We start from the raw sequence: 22,938 nt of genomic DNA, 5'->3' as shown, positions 1-22,938 counted from the left end.
ATAAATTTTACCGACTAAAAAGTAGTATTCGAAGAATGTGTTAAAGAAAAAGGATAATTAAGTGTATAATTTTTGAAAAAATTGAGATGGAAAAATCATGATTCATGTTAAGAAGGGCATTGGAAAAGTTGGAGAAGTGAGTTATTGTCGACATTGATTTGGATTCCCCAATGACCATACGATAACTTATTTAAATGGCTCCTTAGCTTTTTAGCATTTGATGTCTAAAGCAAAGCTATATTCCACCGCCCCCAGAATTCTTTTCAAAACCCTCTCTTAATATACTTTTCATGCTTTAACTTTCCATTTCAATCCATCTTCAACCGCACCACTATATAAAGGAACCAACTCCATCTTCTTCACACCAAAAACTCCCATTTCTGTGTCTCGTTATTTCCTCAATTCTGCACCCACAAATCTTCATATATATATACAACACCTTTCCATTACCATAATAAACTCTTGAAAACCATGCTTTTTAACACTTGGGGCAGTGTTGGCTTCAGGCATGAACTTAACTACATAAGCAAGAAAAGCTGAAACTCTCATCAACTAGCTACCACATTCATTTCAACTCTTAATATTGGTACGTATGCTTCATTTCACAACCAAAGTTTCTTTGAGATATTAACAATTGTGAAAGTATTGAGATGGCATTAGATGTGCTTAAAGGGAAAATGTTAATGTCGTATATTGAATTCATATTATTACTTATTGATGCTGAAATGCACGAGTGACATTTTCTTTGACTAGGACTATAACTATAACTAATTTTTAAAGTGGTTAGAAATTTTTATTTTAAATAATTTATTTGATAAAATTAGTTTCAATTAAAATAAGTATTGGAATAATTATTAAAAAGTTATTTAACTTCTTTTTTTTTATTTTACGCTATTTTTTTGAAAGTAAAATGACTGCTGCGAATAAACAGGAGTTTGAGGTTCAGATGTGTGTCCTAACGTCGGCGTTGAAGTGTCACGAACCTACGGAAGTTCCTAAGGTACACCGCTTTTTAAGTCTTATATTATTCCTATGTCGTTGGATATATTCTTTATGTAAATTATTTATTAACTATTATATATAAAAAAATTATTGTAATAAATTGCTAAAAGGGATTATTATTTATTAGTGTCGTTCTTCTTGTACTCTACGACTTCAAAAGTGTTGTATACTACTGTAGATAAGTATTCAACTACAGATTCCAAATATAGTTATCCAAATATAGTTATGATGGTTAGTTAAAACGAAAAAAAAAAAGTAGAATTATTTTATCACTTTCAAGCACTTAATATAAGGTGGCATATTCCTTACAACTTTTAATTTGTACAATGGTACGCTAAATGTAATTTTGAAATACTAATAAAAAAAGGTTTAAGAAAAAGATCTCAACGGAATGAATGCTAATTTACATACAGTGTGACTATTTTTTTTTATCACTTTCTAATTATATCAAGATGTATCTCTTTATGGGGTGGCTGAGAGAGAATTGTGATTTCTAATTAGATCATTCAATCTTCTTCTTCTTCTTTTTTATATAAAACGTTTAATACAACAATCAAATATTCAAGTGTATGGATACACTCATTGTAAGAGATGTACCATAAATGCTTGCTTTAAATTTTTTTCTAAGTGAAAATATTAACATGAGGAGTTTTATCATTGATGTTAAAATTTTTAACAAAATTTTGGGTTGAAGTTTACATAACTTAATTATGGAAAAAAAGTTGTATCTGATATACTAATGATGATTCTAAAAAAAGGTTTTATTGTTTGCAATTTTTTTATTCAATTCAAATAAGATTGTTTTTTGTTTTATAAAAATAAAAAATATAAAAAGATTTAGTCTCTTCCGTTCATGGTCCATTTTTTTTTATATATAAGCAAAGAAATGTATCACTGAGGAGGTACAAGTGTACCAGAGAGACAGCAAAACTATTTTGATATAGTTCAACCAAACCATTGAAACAGCTACCACAAACATGTTTTAAGACAAAAGTGTTTGATTCTTCTTCACTTTGCCTCAAAAACCAGAATAAAGCCAGTACTAACATGCTTGTCTACTAAGCTTCCATAATTCCTTAAAATGGTCAAGTTTGTGCATGTAGAACTAGTGTGTGCACCACAGCACAAACTACAATGATAGCTTTATGGAATTCCAACTTATTCATTCCTCGTTTGTTTCGGACTATAACACCCCTAGAACAGTTCCCAGACCCAACTTGAGCCACACATATAATCACTTGACATTAACTCCTTGTCGGTGAGATTTGAGGGAATTATCCTCTAGAATCCCGCCACCTCTTTGAGAAGTTTGACGATTGAGAGACTTTAAACCCTTTATAAATGTAAAGCACAAAATTTCTAACACTTCTTTTCCCTACCTTGCATAAACTGCTCTCGTTTTCGCTAGCTATAAATTAAGCATAACTTGGTATCAATTTGGCCACTTGAAAAGGCTTGGCCATGCTCCACATGCATCGAGGTCTAAAAATAAAAAGTCTACGGGCCAAAAAAACTTTCCATGGGAAAAGTTCAAAAGGTTAAAGTGTCCATAAGTTTTAGATGACTCGTCACGATCTTCGGTCAAAGATAATCGATATCAAATTTTACGAATGGTTAGTCAAAACTTTTGGTCCAATACAGTTTGTTTCGACCTTTGACCCGGACTGGTTCATGTTGTCATTCGATCCGGGTTGGCATATCCCAACTTTTGGCGCAGGCTGTCTTGTCCCTAATTTAGGCTCAAACCGATCCATCCCACCTCGACCTTTGGTACGGGTCAGTCCATCTCAACTGTTGGCTTGAACTAGTCTGTATCGACATTCGACCCGTCTCGATCTTCTGTCAGTCTCAACCTTTGGCCCAGGTCGATCCGTTTTAAACTTCGGCCTGAGTGGGTTTGTCTCAACCTTTGACTCGAACTGGTCCATCTCGACTTTTAGCCCATCTCGATCTTATATCCGTCTCGATTTTCAATTTGGCTTTGCCTGTCTTAACATTCGTCCTTGGCAGGCCCATTTCGACCTTCATTCTGGATCAACCCGTCTTGACCTTCAACTCGCATCGACCCATCTAAACCTTTAATTTACGTTGACTCAACTCAATCTTTAACCAAAATTAAAAGTGTTGTTTTTAAAAGTTAATTTAAGTCTATGTTGTAGAGTCAAACTCACTTTAACTGTGACCTTTACCCCACATTAGAGAAGAGTTTTGGGTGTTAGGTTTTTTTTTTTTTTTGCCTCTTCAATTGGAAGTCCCTTAAAATGGATTTTTTCAAAAATGGATTATAAATTGACACATGAATCATGACTCAAATTTACAGTTCTATCTAGGATATTATAATTTAAAGCGAGTTTTGCATTCTAAAAATAAAATCGTGTATGATATTAGTGAGGTGATATAATATTCTCAATTAAGTTTGTTAATATATAAATATTAACAAACTCTTATATCATCTTAATCTTATTTTGTAAAATAAACTTTAAGCTTAATTAATTTAATAATGGTAAAATTTAAATCTAACTAAACTTTATAAAATAACTTAGAAACATAAATGTAGAATTTTTAATATATTTCTTCACATTACTAACAAATTTTGTTCCAATAAACTCTCGTACTATTTTAGAAAATAAACTTTGAAAAAATAATTTAATTTTACAAAATTGTTTTATGAGTTAAAATTTGTATATATTTATATGTTACAATTTAATTATATCTCAAACAAATGTTGAAAACAAAATCTTAATTTCATTAATATTTCTTGGCTTCCTCTGTAGCATATAGAGATGTTAAAATGAGTTTCAACCCGTGAGTCAACCCGACTCATTACGGGTTCGAGTTAGGTTGGATTGAAATAAAATCAGTTTTTTCAAAAGTGGGTTGAATTGAGTTTGGTTCACTTAACCCACTAGTTGAACGAGTTCGAGTCGGGTTGACTCACTTAATCCAACATTTTTTTTATTTTTGTTATATCTATTTAGTACTTTTAATTATATGGGTTCACAATTTCATAATTTTAAATGGTAAAATATTGCTCAATAATATTTGAATAATTTGAATGCTTAATTAATTTATTTGTCATGTTATATACATTGATATTTTGATATTTAATTATTATCTTTATAATAATATTTTGACAATTAGGTAAACACTCTGAATCCACTATTATACAAAATAAATTAAGTCAATTCACTCTGACTGTAATGCAATAAATATATAAAATAAATTACAAAAAAGAACATTTGTAAGTGAGACAACCCACTAATTTATAAACTCGTGGTAGGTCGGGTCGGGTTGCAAAATTTCTGATTCATCAAAAAGGTAAACTCGGTTGAGCTATCCTTTTTTAGTTTAACCCATGATGAGTAAACTCGTGTGAGTCAAATTGACTCACTTTGACACCCTACGTATGATTGGATAATAAGCTAAAGCATTATGTGACAATGTGAATGACATGTAGTCCTTCCAAGATTATCATACCCCCACACTACATACCATCTTTCACTTTTTATAGAGTGATCCATCCCTTGCCCATGTTGCCAAAAATGAATGATCGAAAATAACATGTTTTCCATGTATCGACCTTGTTAGAAGTGAATCAAATGTGAATAAAATGTATCTACCTTGAGTTCCTCTTCGTTGCAAGACATTCGTTTTCTTTATATTATCTTTGGTTGGGAGTTTGCTTTCAAGTTACCTCTAAGCGAGATGTATAAGTTTGTTGAGGGAACCTTCATACTCCATAATTGATACCATACCATATTGATTGCAATTGTGATCACTCTAAAATTTCGTATGCAACAATTGTTTGTCTTTACCTTTCTTTCTCACATCTCCATGCTTCCTTATAACTCCTTCTTAATTCAAGTTGTTGATTGTTACCACTTCCCATAAAACCCATCTCTACATACATAGTTTCACATATTCTTCTAACTCATCCGATAGGAACCTAACTCAAAATACCATTTATCTTTTTTCACACCTTACGAGCTATTTTCTAAAAGAGTAACAAGTATTAATGAATATGGTTTCCTTATTAAGTTTAACATCAAAATACATATTTTACACTTAGTAAACCATCAATTAAATGTGTAATTGTAGTGTTGATTAGAAATTGGTGTGCGTGAATGAAAGAGAATAAACCCAACCCATTTAAGCGATGGATCTGAGTGACTTGACTTAACGAATTGGCGTGGCCCATAAGGGAAGAAAACTGATGTGGTTCAATTCAGCAATCAATCAATCATCTTTGAAAACTCAGAACAAACAATCAACCTTTGGTTACCCCAATAACCAAACACTCATTATATCCTCTGTGTGTTAAAAAAACACAAATAAACTGATAAAAAACAAAAATAATAATAATAATAATAATACATATTCTTCCAAAACTAAATATACAATCAGTTTAATAATATATTTTTAAGTTAAAAAATAAAATAAATGTAAATAAAATATTATTATTTTAAATTGTAATATATTTTTTGTTCTTTAGTGATGATGTCATATGTCGAACATTTGTGTTGTATATTTCGTGTCCTCTCAATAAAAAAAATTAAGGTTATTTATAAGTAAAAGAGTAGTTTAATTATCTAATTTTCTTTCTTTCTTTTGATTAATGAAATTTGTTGAATAAGGCGTTGTAAATTAAGATTTTTTTACTGTAAATTAATGTTATATAAATAGGATTTCATGATAAGTTGGAATTTTTAGTATTAGTTAAACTATTGGAGATTCTATGTTAGTTAAAGATGGTTAAGCCAAATAATAACCTAACCAAGTTAAATATTTCTTTATTGAATTAGTAAAATTAAATTATATTTAAATTTTACTATATGATATAAATAAAAACAATTTTCATCCACTAAATTAATTTATTAAGATTGAAGTTAAGCTTAATTTCTAGTAACTTTAACTTAGATATAAAAGATTTCATATGCTCCATGTACAATCATTAGTGATGATTGATTAAAAATAGTTATTATTATTATTTTATTATTATGATTATTACTTATAATAAATAAAAGGCTATAAATTCGAAAAAAAGTCAAAAAATATCATTCGATAGTTGTATTCTTCGTCTCTTCAAATCATTTCATCTTAAAAGAAATAAAATTTTATGTTCTCTCTCAAATATTTTATCTAGTCTATCTATGAATCTGTTAGAAAGATAAAACATGTCATCTTTACTTATTCTCTCGCAAAATCAACAAATACGCTTAAAAGGATCATGGCCTTATTGCAAATTTTTCCTTGTTCCAAATTGAAATATTCAAATATATCAACTACTTTACTATAATCATGATTTTCAATCATTATACTCCGTAGTAAAAAGTAGACTTGAGCGTTAATTAGCTAATAACATGTTAGCATTACTAGTTTCTTTGTAGAGAACATACATTAAAAAATTGAGTGGGCAAATAATTTTACTGGTACTATATGGTTGGTATATATTCCATTTTTTATCAAGTGTCGGTTTAAGTATTATAAAAGTAATATATAATAAAAGTGGTTAATTAAGTAATTTAAAGCAGAAATTAATTATAAATATATTTGATAACTAATTTATATTAGTGGCATATAAAAAATACTTGTATATAATTGTAAAAAATTTTGGAGGCCATGAATTTATTCTTTAAATACAGGAAACAAATTGAAAATTTCTTACATGTTCCAATCTTCTATTATCTTTCAGTTCTTCTTTCTTTTAAACAGATGAAAAAAGCAGCGATGAAGCTTTTTGGATTTATGAAATATATAATTAAAGAAAAATGTTAATCAGCCTTGTAGAGGTATAATTAAAGAAAATATTTCTTTTGTTAAAATATGTCATTTACAAAAATTATAGTAAAAAGTTATTTTAAAAATACTAAATTGCATCTAAGATTTATTCTTAGGTTGTGATTTAAGAAAATAGACTACTCTTGTTAGTTTGAAGAAGACTCAAAAATAGACTAAGTTTGGTTGAGTTTTAAGGAATTTAGATTTTATGTCGAGTTTTTATTGATTTTGAAAGTTTTAAAATATCTTAAAAGGTCTAATTAATAATTTGATTTTTATATTTTTTTTAAGTTTTTTTATTTGTTATGGTTTTTATAGTTGATTTTTATTCAAATTGATTTTGATTTAATTTATTCTCAATTTTATTAAAAAAAAATTTAGTGTGGTTATGTTTGAAAATGTTATTAATCTATTATGTCACTTGTTAAAATTAGAAGAATTTTCTATTTTGATACTCTTATCATTTTTATATGTGACACTTTGATAGTAAAAAATAATTCAAATTTTAACATCGAGACATATCTAAGTTAACACATAATAGATTCAAAATTTGACAGATAACATTTCAAACTAACATTAAGATCGATTTAACGAAATGGACCACGTTGAGTTTTTATTTTATTAAAAACTACGTAGAACTTTTTTAAATAAAAATCATTAAGTAAAAAAATTAAACTTAAATATATACATTAAATTACTAATTAAGTTTGTATTATTTTTTTAATATATCAATATCAAATAATTTTGAAAACTCTGCATCAGAAAGCCACAACAAAGAAGAGTTTTAAATTACAAATGTAAAAAGTGATTTACTTAATGATATCTTAATTATGAAATAAGAGTTAAATTTGAGTTTATTTAATAAAGATTGGATTAGAGTTATGTTATATTTGAATGTAGATGAAGTGAAGTGGGTGAATAAAAAAATTACTATCCAATGATTAATGAATTAAGTAAGTGTGTAGATGGGGTGAATGAGAAGATTTTATTGATATATTAAAATATAAGTATTGTTGAAGATGATAGAAAAGGAAGGCAAAAACCGGCGTATGTAATTCTGTTTTGTTTAATTAACGAGTTTCTGAAACAACTTGTGTCGGATCCCATTGGCATTCAGAATCGTGTCGGCCACACTTTGAAAAGTTGTACGTGTTTTCAACACTCTTTCTCCCTTCGAATATTTTGCACTCAACCCTCTTTTATCCTTCCCAAATATTAAATTCAACAAAACAATGCCCCATTATCATGCTAACGCTTTATTTCTCATTTTCTAAATGATTAATTTATCTTCCTATTTATTTTTTTCACACTATCAATATTTACTTATTTTCTACTTTACATATTAAATTTATTTTGATAATATAATTTCTTTATCTATTAATATTTTTTAATATGTCATATGAATCAATTCAGTCACAAATTTTTATATACTTCATTTTCTAATCTACTTTAAAATCATTTTCAAATTTCTTAAAAAAAATAATCATCTAATCATTTGGATCTCTTCTTCTCCCTCTCTCAAATAATTCCTTCCAAATAAATACACCCTAAGATTCATCTTCAATACCTTCTACCTCTGTGTCAACATTTACTCTATACAAATAATGGGAGTAAACTTTTCCTTTAGCAAGTTTTCTTAAATTTATATGAGTTTAAAATACTATTTGTTAGAAATGGTATATTAAGATTTTATGTTGATTTTTTTTCTATGTAGTTATCTAATAATTTTTTTAATATATCAAAAGTATTGTATTTTAGAAATACAACGATGAATAATATAAAAACACTCGTTAAAGAAAGATTCATTAATCAAAGAGAAAAATAAATTTATAATATATAAATGAAGATAATTGTAATTTAATAAGTTAATTTTGTGAGGGTCATTTACACTTAAAACATATCACTTCCTATCATATTATTAATAAATATATAATTTCATATAGAAAACATACATATCTCGATATGTGAAAAGGAAAATTAAAGATTCACGCATAAACTAAATATATATAAAATAATTTGTGAGATAATGTTGTTAATATAAACTTTACACATCCTAATATATTTGATATTAAACTCTTTTTTAATAATATTTATCATATATATATATATATATATATATTATTTATTATGAAATGATTATTTGATTATTCATATATTTAATTTAATGTTTAAAATGTTTAATTTTTAATATAAAAATAATATTAAAGACTGATTAAAAATATAATTAATTTATAATATGTAAATTGGTAAAAAATTATAATTTAAAGAAATCAGGTTTAGGTTTTAATTTTAATTTGTTTTATTCAAAGACATTGAAAAAGAAGAACAAAAGAGTCTATAGCTTTACTCTAATCCAGGTCTAAGATTAAGAGCACATAGTAATTAAATAAGACATCTTTCTTGGAAATTAATATACTCTTATGTGACCATAATGACTGGCAAGCATGTATACATACCATAATGTAAAACAGTAAAAATATATTCTCATTATCTTTAGATTTCTCTTTTGTAACCATTTATATGAAAATAGAATAAAAATATCAAAATTAATCCAAGTTATATGAATTAAAAGTAATTTTTATACACTTAAGTTTCTGGAAATGATAAAAGAGCAAAATTTCTACAAAAATCTAATGTGTAAAATAATTTTAACTTGTACAAAAGTATAGTTATTTTTAGTTTTTGGAAATTTGAAAAAAAAAAAAGGTAATAGAAACAATCGAATGTAGATGAAGATGAATGATATACACACTTAAATTATTAATAACCAAACACAAGTTTGATATATACATATTATTAGCGAATTCAGACGATTGTGATAATACTTAGATTAATGATACGAATATCAAATTAATAATTAATAAATAATCCAACATTCATAATACAGGATACAATAATCAATTTGGTGAAAACTGTAGGAGTTCAATATATATAAATATTGAATATCGATATTTTTTTTACAAGATTAACTATTTAAAATCAATTGAAACATCATTAATTTATCATATGTAACCATTTATAATTAATTTATGGTATTTCTTTACATTATTCCGGACAATGATAATAAGTATTCTTTTATATCTTTCTCCAACTTGTATCTGATTTTTTATCACTTTGAACATTTCACAAAAGATACAGTTTCTTAGTCGAAATTATAATTTATATCGCAAAAAAGAGGTCATTTTAAAAAATAAATATAACTATAGAAATTTACAAAAAGCACCGAGTCATGTCTTAAACCTTATCTTAACAGCATCTTAAAATATCAGATTTTTATCATCAAACCTATTCTGGAGACTGTGAACTTAATTCAAAATTAATTATAAGAAAGCACATATGTTTCAATAGTACCAAAATCTATTATACGCGCATAAGAATATCTTCTTCTTTTTTCCTTGTCCTAATTTTTCTTAAGTGTTTATAAGTAATGGATAGGCATGTTTATGCTATTATTATTTGATAAAGTTTTATATACATAATTTCCTGTAAAATAAATCCTTTTAATATCTATTTATCACATAAATCTATTATATTCACATTTGTCTAATGAATATATTAATTAAATATTGATGCATACACTTCTCCTTATTTTTATTAATGTAAGAAGATTTCTAATTGAATTTCTTACTAGATTTTCCTAAATTAATATTTTTTGTTTCCGCAAAATTTTCTGCGGTCTTCATAATATCTTTTTATAAATATACTCAATTTTGTTTCGAGAACTTTTTTAACTTAACTATGTGTTAAATCAATTTTACTTAGAAATTTATTTATCTCTACTTAAAAAAGTTATATTTTTGCTCTGAAATAATAAAATTTGTTGAGATAAACAAAACTAATATGTTTATCTTCAAAATGTGTTTGCAAAGTATGATTTTAGGTGTAATTTAGATGTAAGAAAATCTGGAGATTTGATCTGTTGAATAATGAAAAGACTATGTGATAGCAGGGTAGAACCTATTTGTAACATCAACCTTGTTTATTTATGAGTGCAGAATTTGAATATATGAGTGGAATAGAATCATTATGATGAACAAATAAGGTTCCTTTCACATATTCCAAATAAATAGTACCAATGCTCGGATTGGTGCTTTGGTCAAGGTACGCTTTCTCAAACAGGCAAATTTAACACCGATTATTCTATCATAAGTAATGTTCTACGAGTTTATCTAATAACTTACTTCAACTTTTTTGTAGCTTAAAAGATACCACTTATTTCAATTTCATCTCTTGGAAACTATTTTTCCATTTTTGACAAATTAAAAAATTCTTCTGCGTATCACTCTAAACTCTTTAATTGGCTAATTAAGGGCTTACAGCGACTCGGGGAGAAAACAAGTTGTTGCGCTTATTTAGGCCTATATCAATATGAGTTTTATCATTTTTATTTTTTGAAATTTGTGTTTGACATCTGCTATGGAAGATTCTTTGAAAAGAACAAAGACATCTTCTATAATTTGCTCACAATTCGTCCAATAGGGCAGAATGTAACAACTACAATTTTGTGACTATGCAAAAGTCATGAAATGAAAAAACCCGACAATGAAATATACGACCCATTTAAAGGGAAAGAAAAATCAGATATTGATTGATAGAGAAACGAAATATGGAGTGAGAATTATGTTCAGATATACATATATTTTGGGAAATTGACGTGAGAATTTAACCCCGATCTTATTAGTGGGAAGAAGTTTAGTTTTAAGATGATACAAAATAAATGACATAAGTAAGATGAATACAAATGCACTGAGAATGTGAAGGTCAGTGTTTCCTTTCCAAGACATATAGGAGCAGATAACAACAGGGAAGGTCATAGATTGCCACCACCACCACATGGCCCTTCGATTGGCCTACACAACTCAAACTATTTTTTTTCTTTTATACAACTATTTTAAAATTAAATCAAACAGAACAAAAGTCACCAAAGTGTAGAGAGATATTAAATTAAAAAGAAAAGCAAAGAAAATCATCTCAACTTCATTCTCTTTCGCTTTCTCTTTCCTTTTTATTTTCTTAATTTAAGTTTAGTTTTCGTTTTGGTTTACATCACTGCCTGTGCGTGACTGCTTCTTCCTGTTGTCGTTGCAGTTCCTCTTCAAAAGAGATCACGTTTCTCGATACACCTTCTCTCCTTTCCGTTACTCGCCGGAATCCTAAACTCGAGTCCCACTCATATTAATTTAATCCTCTTATTATTTTATTTCATGTGAGATTAATTTATTATGAAAATCGGATAATCTTCGTCTTCATCGGTAACTGTACCACTGTGCTCACCAGCGAACGTAAGTCTGGCGATTTCAATTTTTTTTCCTTCCACACAAAGTAAAATAAAAACAAAGCTACTTAGCGTTAATCATAATCATGAATATAAAACCCCCGCTCCAGTAAATCCTTCATAACAGTATAATAATATCGTGATGTGTTGCTGTTTGCTTTGTAATCTGTTCTTCTAGAACACTGCCTCTGCGACACTACGAAGACGCCACGGAAAGGCACGCAAGCTAAACCACGCAGCGTCATGGAAGACGAAATGTACGGCATGCCGTCGACGGCGGAGTACTCGGAGAAAGCGTTGATGACGCCAGAGAGCATATTTCCGGCTGAGTACCACGGCTTCCTAATGTCCTCCGGTAGCCGGATTCCGATGTTCGGATCCGACGAGTTGCTCTCCGCCGCCGTCGCCATCACCGCCGGCAGCGGAGCTGAACCCTACCCGAACGCCTCCGTCGCACCCGAAATCCAGCGCCACCACGACACCTCTTCTCTCATCAAAGCCAAAATCGCCTCTCACCCTCACTACCCTCGTCTCCTCCAAGCCTACATCGATTGCCAGAAGGTAGTTAAGCTGTTCAATCCTCACCCTATTTTTTCACTGGTTTATTTATTTGTTATAACATTATTCTTACTGTTTTGGTTTTCGTTGTTGCAATTGATAACTGTGTAACAAATGCGGCTATAACAAACCGTTTTGTTCAGGTGGGAGCGCCTCCAGAAATCGCGTGCTTGTTAGAGGAAATCCGACGAGAAAACGACGTTTGCAAGAGGGACGTTGTTTACACGTGCGTTGGAGCCGATCCCGAACTCGACGAGTTCATGGTCCCCTCTTCCTTCCCTTTCTTCTTCTCTCTTTCGTGCTCACGCACGTATATATATATATGTTCATACACTGATATTTTAACATTTACATCACATAAACATGCTAGCACACATTTATTAACCGAAGAAGCCAAATAACAATAATGCGAGAATTTCGTTGCTGTTTTATTATATATTTATTTTTTTATTTATTTACTTGTATGAGTGTGTGTGTGTGTGTGATGTTTCAGGAGACCTACTGTGACATGCTGGTGAAATACAAATCCGATCTGACGCGGCCTTTTGACGAAGCTACCACCTTCCTCAACAAGATCGAAACGCAGCTTATGGATCTCTGCACCGGTTCCTCTCTTCCAACCCTTTCCGGTTAGTGGTATTCTTTTTTACACTTTCTTGTTTTTACTCGGGGTTTGTTGATATCTGCGCTAGCTCGCTGTGTACTCTCTCTCTCCTTTTTCACGTTTATTGCGCTTTTGCATTAATTTGTGCAGAAACCAGATTAGAATAGAGGTTTTGCTTTCGTTGATTGGTTGAAAACTTGAATACTGCTCGTATAACACTTGTATAACAATCCTTGCAAATACTACTATTGCTAATAATACTACATTACGCGCAGCTTTTGAAATTAAATAAAGAAAAATAAAAGAAAACCCTAATAAACCTATTGGACGGACTTCTCTCTCTCCCTCTCTTCCGCTGGTTTATGCATAACTGTTACACTGCTTTCTGCGGTTAATGCGGTGTAACTTTAACAAACCCTTGTTTGTATGCGCTTTCAATGGGAGACTGTGACCGCGCTTCTTTCGTTGTTGGATGAAAGTTTGGATTGTTTTGTTCATTCATGGGTTGCCATGTGTTTGTATCTCTGACCTTGTTTTTCTGTCTTAACAACCTCATCTTTATTGGCTTGCATCGTTGATTAAGTGACAGGATCTTGGAACCAGCCTTGCTTGGACTTGTTTTATTTCCCTCTTTGTTTACTATTATTTATTTTCTTTATGTATCTGTCCTGGCCGTGAATTTCTGGTTAGACGAACATGGGACTTTGCATCTGGCTTTCCAATTTTGTTCTTGCAGACATGTTTTTGGGATGCTTTACACTGACCAAAGAATAGATAGGTGTTATTTGCAAACACCCGGTGGTTTAAAGGGGCATTTTTCGTCCTCACAACTGGCGCATCTCTTCATATTGTCTCTTGTATTATTTTAGTCTTCCTTTTTTTGTGTCTTCCAGCCTATAGACTGAGTCTGTTTACAAATCTTCAACACAAGTTAGTATGGATCGGAGCCTAAAAATACTTCGTTTTTGGTTATCCGTTATGATAATGACTCGTGACTGCTATTTGACCGTGTCCGTGTCCAGTCTTGGTAACTTTTTTGTTCTTGTGACTACGATCTTGTCATCTTTCGCTTCTCTTATTAAATCCATCTGTTATCAAGTTTTGGAAGTTGACTTTTCTCAAGCAAAGTTGTGCATTTCATCAAGACTACTTCTGTAATTCATTGTTAGTTGTTGGATGGCATTTTAAACGTGATGAGATTTTTTCCTTATGATGCCAAAAACGAGATTAAGGGATGATGACTTTTGGGTCTTGTTAATTCCACTTTTTATATCTGAAAATCACTTCTGTCATGTTCTTTAGATGATATAACAGAACATGTGATTCAACACTGTGACTTAATGCTGCGGCACACCGCAAATGTGGTGATATCTCATCTCTTTTAAAAAGTCTGGAATATAGATGAGACATTTTCTTCTTTCTATCCTTGAAGATCCACGAAATCTGTGGCTTTAGCTGTCTTTCAATAATCTTATAGCTTTTCAATTGCCCATTTTGGATTTGCGAATCATAAATAACTGAGTATTTATTAGGATATATGTAATGATGTTCGGTGATTTCTCATCTGTTTTTAGGTGTGTGAAATAAGGATGGAGAATTTTCTCTCTATCCTTCCTGTTTACACGAAACTTTGGCTTTAATTGTCTTTTCTATTATTCTGACTTTTCAATCTGTCCATTTTGGATTTGAGTTCATACATGACTTGTGTACTATATTAGTATTTAACGATGTTTGATGTTATACTTTAAAAGAGTATCGAGTTCCAGCTGAGCGTGGGTGATAAAGGTTGTTCTGAGATTTAAAGAAGTGACCCCCATCCCCCACGCCCTGGGATTATCTAACGATATTGTCTCCGGATCTAAAGTAGTTTTAGATTCTTGTAATTTTATGAACTAAACTGCTGTGTTAAAAATTGAAAGTGAACTCAGCACAATTGTTGTTAGGCTTATTCTGGTTTGGCCTTATTACTTTCAGTGCATTAAATTCATGGAGTTTCAAATTATGTTAAATAGGGTTGGAATGCATTGCCTAATTAAACGGCCGAAGCCTGTTGGAATATCATTGCTTTTCAATCCTTTGTTTCTATGGGAAGTAACCAACTTGCGTAGGATTTTTGGCCTTGCTTTATGCTATGTCCAAATTGCTCTTTATGTTGAAGCTGGCATACTGTGGGTCTTGGTGATTAATTATATTTTATTTTAAACAGAAACGTTGCAAATGCAAAGTATGATCACGTGGGTTATGGTTGGCAGCTAACATAATTTATAGTTTTATGTTTGGAAGTACAGATTACCTTTTAAGTGATGTTTAAACTTTTAAATTGATTTGTGTTGCATGCTTGGATGGATTCTCCTTAATCATTCTTTTTGCAAACTTATCTTTCTTGAACGTGTGTCTGAAAAGCAAAATTGACAGGACCTGAAATTCCTTGATTTCTTTCCCCTTTGTTCTTTTGATATTTTTATATGCCCTTGCACTGCAATAGCTGCAGTCATCAAATTGGATCTTGTATTTATAGAAGCAAAAGTGGTGCTAGCTTGAATTTAAAGTTAGGCTGCCAATAATAAATTTATGTTCTATTCGTAGGATTTGACTGTATTAGGTTAAACTAAATTTATTGCTTTCTTGAAGCCCCTTTTTTCAAATTATAGTTTTACTCTATTGTCATCGCCGGCTTTTATGTTAGATCATCTTTAATTATCTTATCAGATTCTTGAATTCAAAATCTAGATTTTGTAAAGAATTTTCCTCATAACACGCTGATGTGATATGACTATAATCTTAAATTTAAAAATTTTAATCTTTTATGAGTATTAAGAATAAAAAATATTTAGTTGTTAATAAGTCAGTTTTTTAATTTATAAAGGCTGACGTGTAACTAAAATATTACAAAAGTGTGGAAGTAAAATATGATGTAATGTATGATATTCATTTAAAGTAAATAAGATATTATGAAGTAAAGTAAGATATTATAAGATTTATATTAGACGTTTTTATGTTAGTTGACTTTAATCACTTGCTAGTCTTACAAACGACTAAGAAAACTAATGTGATCCCCACAAATGATTGTTTGTCTTATTTTGAATATTGCTACTACTGGAATCTTGCATCTACTAAATGTCAAGTAGATCTTTACTAATAGTGTGTTTTTAGGCTTTATTAGGCATATATGGGACTTTCCATCGATTAATATTTCACCTTTGGACACAGATGCTTTGGGATTAAATTTCTAATGAATGTTTTGTTTAATAGAGACGGTGAATGCATAGGATGCGAGGTAATTATAGGATAATTGCCTAATTATTGGCACGTTTGCTAAATAGAATTTAGCTATATATTATCTTTGGCGTGTTATTGCAATGCTATGAAATCGGTCTTCATATATGGTACTTGCATAGTATTTGTTGATTGGGTAGGATTGGTGTGGGTGATATTTAATGGGTGTGATAGAAGTAAAATCTTGAATTACGAATAAAGAATAAAATAAAATTCATAGTGGAGAAGTTGAATAAAGTAATATAAAGATAGCGTTAGTATATATTGACATGGTTGTTGCATATAGTTGTTGTCATGGTTCTTTCCCAAAGCATGTTGGGTTTTGGAATTACTGCAAAAGCATGGGATAGGAGAAGAGGAGCAGGTATAGGGAGGTAGTTAAAGTGTAAATAATGAAATTCCCGTGTGCAGCGGGTGATTTTAGAGTTAAAACTTTCACATGCACTCTCGCAATTGTCGCTGAGATGAAAAGCAGCTTTTATATTGATAGAACGTTCAATGCCATCTAGATCTTCCCCACGCACTATTCCCTCCTGCTCACTCCTGGCATTGCCCTTGATTTTTTGTTCCCTTCTGCCTGTTTGTGGTTGTGGGCCTCCCTCTCATTTTACCTTCTGGATCTTCTTCAACTACTCATCACATTTGTCATCTCCAAATCATCTTTCATTTTGGGAAACAGGCCCCCTCCCTTGCAAAGAACACAACCCTATTGTCTTTACTTCGCTCAAACTTTATGCCACAAAATAAATAGGATCTGTCTTTTCGTTACCTCAAAATAGGTCGTTTTTTTAACACTTTCGTCTCTCTTATCAACAAAAATCTTCTCTATTATATCCCGCCTAATTATGCCATTTACAATGTATTTGGACGGCTGTTCGTATTTTCAAAAATTTTTCTGTATCTTTTTTACCTTTAAACTCAGACGTGTTCTTATTCTACGTTGTTAAGTTTGAAATAATCGTGATATGGGACATTAAATCCACGTTTATCTTAAGTGAAGTTATGTGTTATTAGCCCTAAAGAAATGGTTAAAGTAAAATGCGGAAAGATGTTATTATTACCCATTTTTGTATTGTAATGGTTGTAGTCGTGAAAGAATTACATATATCTTCTGAAATTTTTATTTTATACTTGTTATTGTGCAAGCAGATGACAACATTAAAAGTAAATTTATTTTATTAATTGTATATATAGCCATTATATTTTATGTTCAAGAGGTAATACAGATATTCTGAACAATAGTTAATCCATCAGCAACTTTCGTACTAAACAGATTCACCATAAAAAGGAACGCTAAATATAAAAGTATAATATGTAGTGAAATATTGAAAACAGTTGTCCAATTTTGTCTGGTGATCAGAGAGGACAAAAGAGAAAAAAATTGATTGTTTGGCCCCTCATGTATCTGTGATATATTGATGTAGGCGTACTCGTCCTGTTTTATTTTGTAGTTATACCCTAGTTTGTCTTCACTCCTGAATTAGGATCAATAATAATACGATATTAAACTGTAGTTTTGCCAGGGCTTGGATGGGATGAAGGTGGTGTTTTTAATTTAAATTGAAAAAAGAAAGTAATAGAAATTTTCTTAAAGTTTACTCTTTATTTTTTTTCTTTTATCTATCTCCAATAAAAAAATGCATTATTATTGTTTTCTACCATTCCCATTTGTGTATAGTGAACATAAAATTAAGAATGAAGGTATACTCGTGCTTGGTTGCATCATTGTATCCTTTTGAGGCAGTCTCCTTTGGCACTGCTGACTGACAACCGATGGAACTTGCCTCTGAACACTGATTTCCTTTTTGATTTTCGTTTATTTCTTTCCTATCTAGGTCAGGTATGCACAGTGTACTCCTATGTGCTGGTCAAATCCTTGTCGGATTGAGTGACTATCATTAACCTCCACCTCTGTCTTTGCCCACTAAACCATCTTTTGTCATTCCCACCACCAGCAGAGAAGTAGAGGAAGACAACTAATAAATTTGGTTGGAGAAAAATGGAGGATAATTAATTTTCAAAGTGATTAGGATTCATTTTACACTCGTTCTTAATTATTTTTAACTACTTTTCTTTCTTATAAAGTCAATTTACTAAAGACATTTTTAAAATATACTTTCTATTTCTTACATATTTACATTTACTATATAATTATATATTTAATTATATTTATTTCATCTTGTTTTCATTCTTTCTATTTTCTTCAAAAGTAACCAAATAATTCCGTCACCCTATGTTTATTTGCTCGGAATGAAAAATTGTGCGAATGAGTTAAGAGAAAAGGGGTAATTAGGTAACAAACAAAAGGAAATTAAATGAATGTAAAGTTCGAGATACTTTGATGGAAAAAAGAGAAAAGAAAATGGTAATTTGCGAGAAAGACAGATTGTCCTTGGTATTGTTTTTGTAGTTTTTCGTCATTTGTTTAAAGAAACAAAATTAGACTAGTAATGTAGTGCGTTGGATGACAACGGGTGAAGAGATAAGAATGTACGGTTAATGAATGGTAGCAAAATTGTTTTTGAGCTCGAACAGAATGTTACAAGTGACATGTACAAGAAACCGTGGGGCAATCTTGTCTTCTCCATGGTGTCAGCTTACTTCTTCCCTTCCTTTTCAAAGTCTCTCCCGACAATTGCAAGGGTCCACGTCCACCTTTCTTTCATCTCAAATCATTACATTTTTTCTCATTCAAACCCACACCTTTAATCTCAAATCTCGTCACCCCCATCTCCTCTCCACCCATTTAACACATTCAAACTCATTTTCAGGGTTGATTTGGTGGAAAGGAGGAATCAATGGATTTAGATACTTTTAATGATTTAAATGAGGGAAAAGAGGACGTAAATGTAAAATAAAGACAAATACAAAGATAAGTTCAAACATAGAGCTGTCAAAATGGTTAATCTAGCTCGACCTAATTAGATTTATTACATGTTGATCACTTAGTGAGTCAATTTAACTCGGTTCATTTATTAGTGAGCCAAAAAAACTCGAATTTGGTCCGGCCCATCATATGTTGGTAAGTTAAATAGGTTGGTTCATAGGCTCACTTGATTAAAAGAAATATAATTTCTTTTATTTTTTTAGTTAAAATTAAATTATAATTTTAATTAGAATCTTAATAAACTTTAATACAATCCAAATACAAATTAAAATAACAAAAATACAAATTATCTATATGTTGGCTAGAAAAACCAACTTAGCATGATCCAAATTTAAAATTCAACTTAATAGAAAACATTTTATTTGTGGGTTGGTGAGCCAACTCGCGCGATTCATCACGAGTTCAATCCGGGTGAGTCGGGTTCTAGGTCAGCCGGACCAAAAATGAACCTGTATTGAAATTTGTAAAAAATTTCAACCAAATTCGGTCCAAACTTGTGGTGAGCCGGATTAGTCCGTGGGTTCTAATCCATTTTGACAGCTGTTGTCGTTGTTTATAACATTCGGATCTTTATTTTAAGTATAGTATGTATTGTTTTTTCAAGCATATGTTTTCACGCCTATAGTCGAAGGCGCTATATGAAACGAGGTAAATAAAATTACAAGAAAAAATAGTTTGAAAAATGTAGTTAAGCTTTTGTTGTTTTCTTTCAAATTATCTGTGAAAGTGGCTTTCATACATTAAACCTTGTTTGTGCAGTGAAAAAAGTAAATTAAATATAAAATATTTAGAACATTCGAGTCTTAATTATTCATAACTAATTAAAGAGGTAAGTTTTCATACTGAAAAAATTATTTTCTCATGATTAATGATTCATAAAATAAAGTTCAAAATATTAATCGTGAAATATAGTGTGAAAGGGAATGTGATTTTTCATATTTTCCATCTTTTTGTCGTAAAAGATATGATTAGGTTGGAGGTTGGGCAAATAATTATTCTATTTTCGAAAAACAAATTGAAAGAATTGTTAGCGATGATATTTCGCAGTGGTAAAAGTTTATTTAGAAGGAAGAATTTTGGAGACTAGGAGTACTGTTTTCATCTCAATGATATGGATGTTTTACATATTTAATTTTTAAAATGTCTGCTGTCATAAATGAATATTTTGCAAGGCCAACGTCTTGTGTTGAAGAATATGCATGTTGCAACGTATTATTAACTTACGTTCAGACCATTGCCCACAAGTTATATAGTCATTATTGGACGTGTAAGTTAACAAACTTGGGTTTGTGGAATATTTGGCATGTTGTATTTAATATACACATTAATAATGGTTCTCGTTTGTGTTATCAATTTGATTAAAACCATTTCTTGTCATGATTCATCTCTTGAAATGATAAAACTTACTTCTTTTGCAAAGATAAGATGATATCTATAAAAGTGTTTTTACTTATATAGCTTTCGTTTTGTTATTATTTTGACCAGACGATGGAGGTGTATCTTCTGAAGAAGGATTTAGTGCTGGAGATGGTGATTTTCAAGATGAACAAGTGCATAATGAAGATAGAGAGTTGAAGGATAAACTTTTACGTAAGTTTGGAAGTCATATTGGTTCACTAAAATTAGAATTTTCAAAGAAAAAAAAGAGAGGCAAACTGCCAAAAGATGCTAGACAAATGCTACTTCAGTGGTGGAATATTCACTACAAATGGCCTTATCCTACGGTAATTATTCACCATTCAAGCTTCATTTTCATGGTATAAATCGTTGGAGTAAAAGGTGTTTAGATTTGTTTGATGTTATAACCCATTGCATCTATAGTATGTATGAATATATGGAAAAACGTTGGTTTTACATGTGAAACAAAACCTTGTTTGTGATTGATGTTGCAGGAAGGTGATAAGATTGCACTGGCTAAATCAACTGGGTTAGACCAAAAGCAAATTAACAATTGGTTCATTAATCAAAGAAAGCGTCACTGGAAGCCATCGGAGAATATGCCGTTTTCTATGGTGGATGGTCTTACCGGTCGGTTCCTTACGGATGAGTGAGGTGTATGTGCTTGCCTCTTCCACTCAAATGTATATCCTCATTGATTATTTCTTGCGCTTTCTTTTGTAAATCCTCAAGGCAGAAGGGATTTGACGTTGAAATATGCTTACTTCCCTGCAAAAGTTAGGGAATAATAATTTATTAGCTTCACTTGTATTCTTCATAAATAACTACTTCTGACATTTGGAAAAGAATGGTTTTATTGTTATGGTTCCCAGTATATTATCATCAACCTTTTATCTTTCTTTTCCTTTTCGTAAACCATTCTTTTATTAGATGTGCTGTGACTCCGAACTCAACTTACCTGAAATTATCATGTCTATCATCTTTTTATGTTAAGTTGAGGTATCTGAGGTTGCATTTTTTAGTTGCTCCGTTAAAAAGGACCTTGGCATCAAATAAGTACCTAAACCATGTTCCAAGGTACAAGAATAGATAAAATATGCGAATTTTAATGCTATACAGTTAGGTTATCACTTTTGTATAATAATACAACAATCGCAGCGCACTACTAATCACTTGGGTGTTTATAATTTTGTTTTCCTCCACAATACCAAGACTTTTAGCTATTAATTAACCCTATTGAGTAATGACAAATTAATGCTTTCCTCAGAATATTTCTTCAAATTTGGACTTCAGATTGGGTTCCTTTGCTTTGCACCACTTTTTTTTTCTTCTTCCTTGACCTTCTTTGCTAATTTTTTTTGGGGGTTTCTCCCTACACCTCCAAAAAGTTCTACTGCACCCCAAAAATTAATTGTGCAGTCCATTTTACTCCTCTGACTTACCTCTGACTTGAGTAGATAAAAATAATTGAAATAATTACTATGTTAGGTGAACTGAAAGTTGAGAGTTGAGATTTGTATTTGGTTCTTATGCTGCATCCTTGACAAGTCATTTTCATTGTTGTTTTCAGAACCTCTACAGCTTTCACTCTCAACTGTCAACTGTGTTTGCACTTCCGCTGGTTGCATCAGGTTTATCGAAACACTATTCTAATTTTCACTTGTTTAAGTTTTATCTTCTTAAGGTATGTAAGTTATTATTTGGTGTCCATCATCCATCCTTCTGACTTTCATATATTAACGCATTTTATACGTTAAGCTTTGTATATACCGAATGCATTTTGTATATACTGAATGCATGGTTATGAATGTGTGATTATGGTTATGAAGGGGTGATTTGTGTTTCAAGATACTAATAGATAATGACATGGAAAAGAGAAAAAAAAAACTCAGAAAGCATCGATATTCGGTTGTGACCAAAAACGGATTTAGAAATCCGCTTCAAAATTAAATGGATTTCGACATCCGATTTTTCAGAAAACGGATTTGGAAAAGCATACACCAGTTTTCAACATCTGGTTGTGCCCAAAAACGGATTTAGAAATCCGCTTCACAAAGTAAATGGAATTCAACATCCGGTTACAGATCTTTTATATTGTTAATTTTTTAAGTTGTTTATATTTTTTGTGATTCATTAAATATTTTTTTTAATTTTTTTTAA

At 30.6% G+C, this 22,938-nt stretch overlaps 1 protein-coding gene across 1 annotated transcript; it reads left to right on the top strand.

Moving 5' to 3' along the window:
• Positions 1-380: 380 nt before the first annotated feature.
• Positions 381-21,655, top strand: LOC114177194 (homeobox protein knotted-1-like 6). The gene is made up of 9 exons (XM_028062451.1): positions 381-586; positions 932-1,000; positions 10,776-10,881; positions 11,869-12,062; positions 12,234-12,616; positions 12,757-12,876; positions 13,107-13,242; positions 20,866-21,104; positions 21,273-21,655. Exons 5-9 carry the CDS (start codon positions 12,299-12,301, stop codon positions 21,429-21,431), a joined length of 972 nt encoding a protein of 323 aa, XP_027918252.1. The 5' UTR covers positions 381-586; positions 932-1,000; positions 10,776-10,881; positions 11,869-12,062; positions 12,234-12,298; the 3' UTR covers positions 21,432-21,655.
• The last annotated feature ends 1,283 nt before the right edge of the window (positions 21,656-22,938 follow it).

Source organism: Vigna unguiculata, chromosome 3 (genome assembly GCF_004118075.2).
Source record: "Vigna unguiculata cultivar IT97K-499-35 chromosome 3, ASM411807v1, whole genome shotgun sequence".
NCBI lineage: Eukaryota > Viridiplantae > Streptophyta > Magnoliopsida > Fabales > Fabaceae > Vigna > Vigna unguiculata.
Note: the sequence above shows the minus strand (reverse complement) of the source record. Positions and strands in the feature narration are given on the sequence as shown.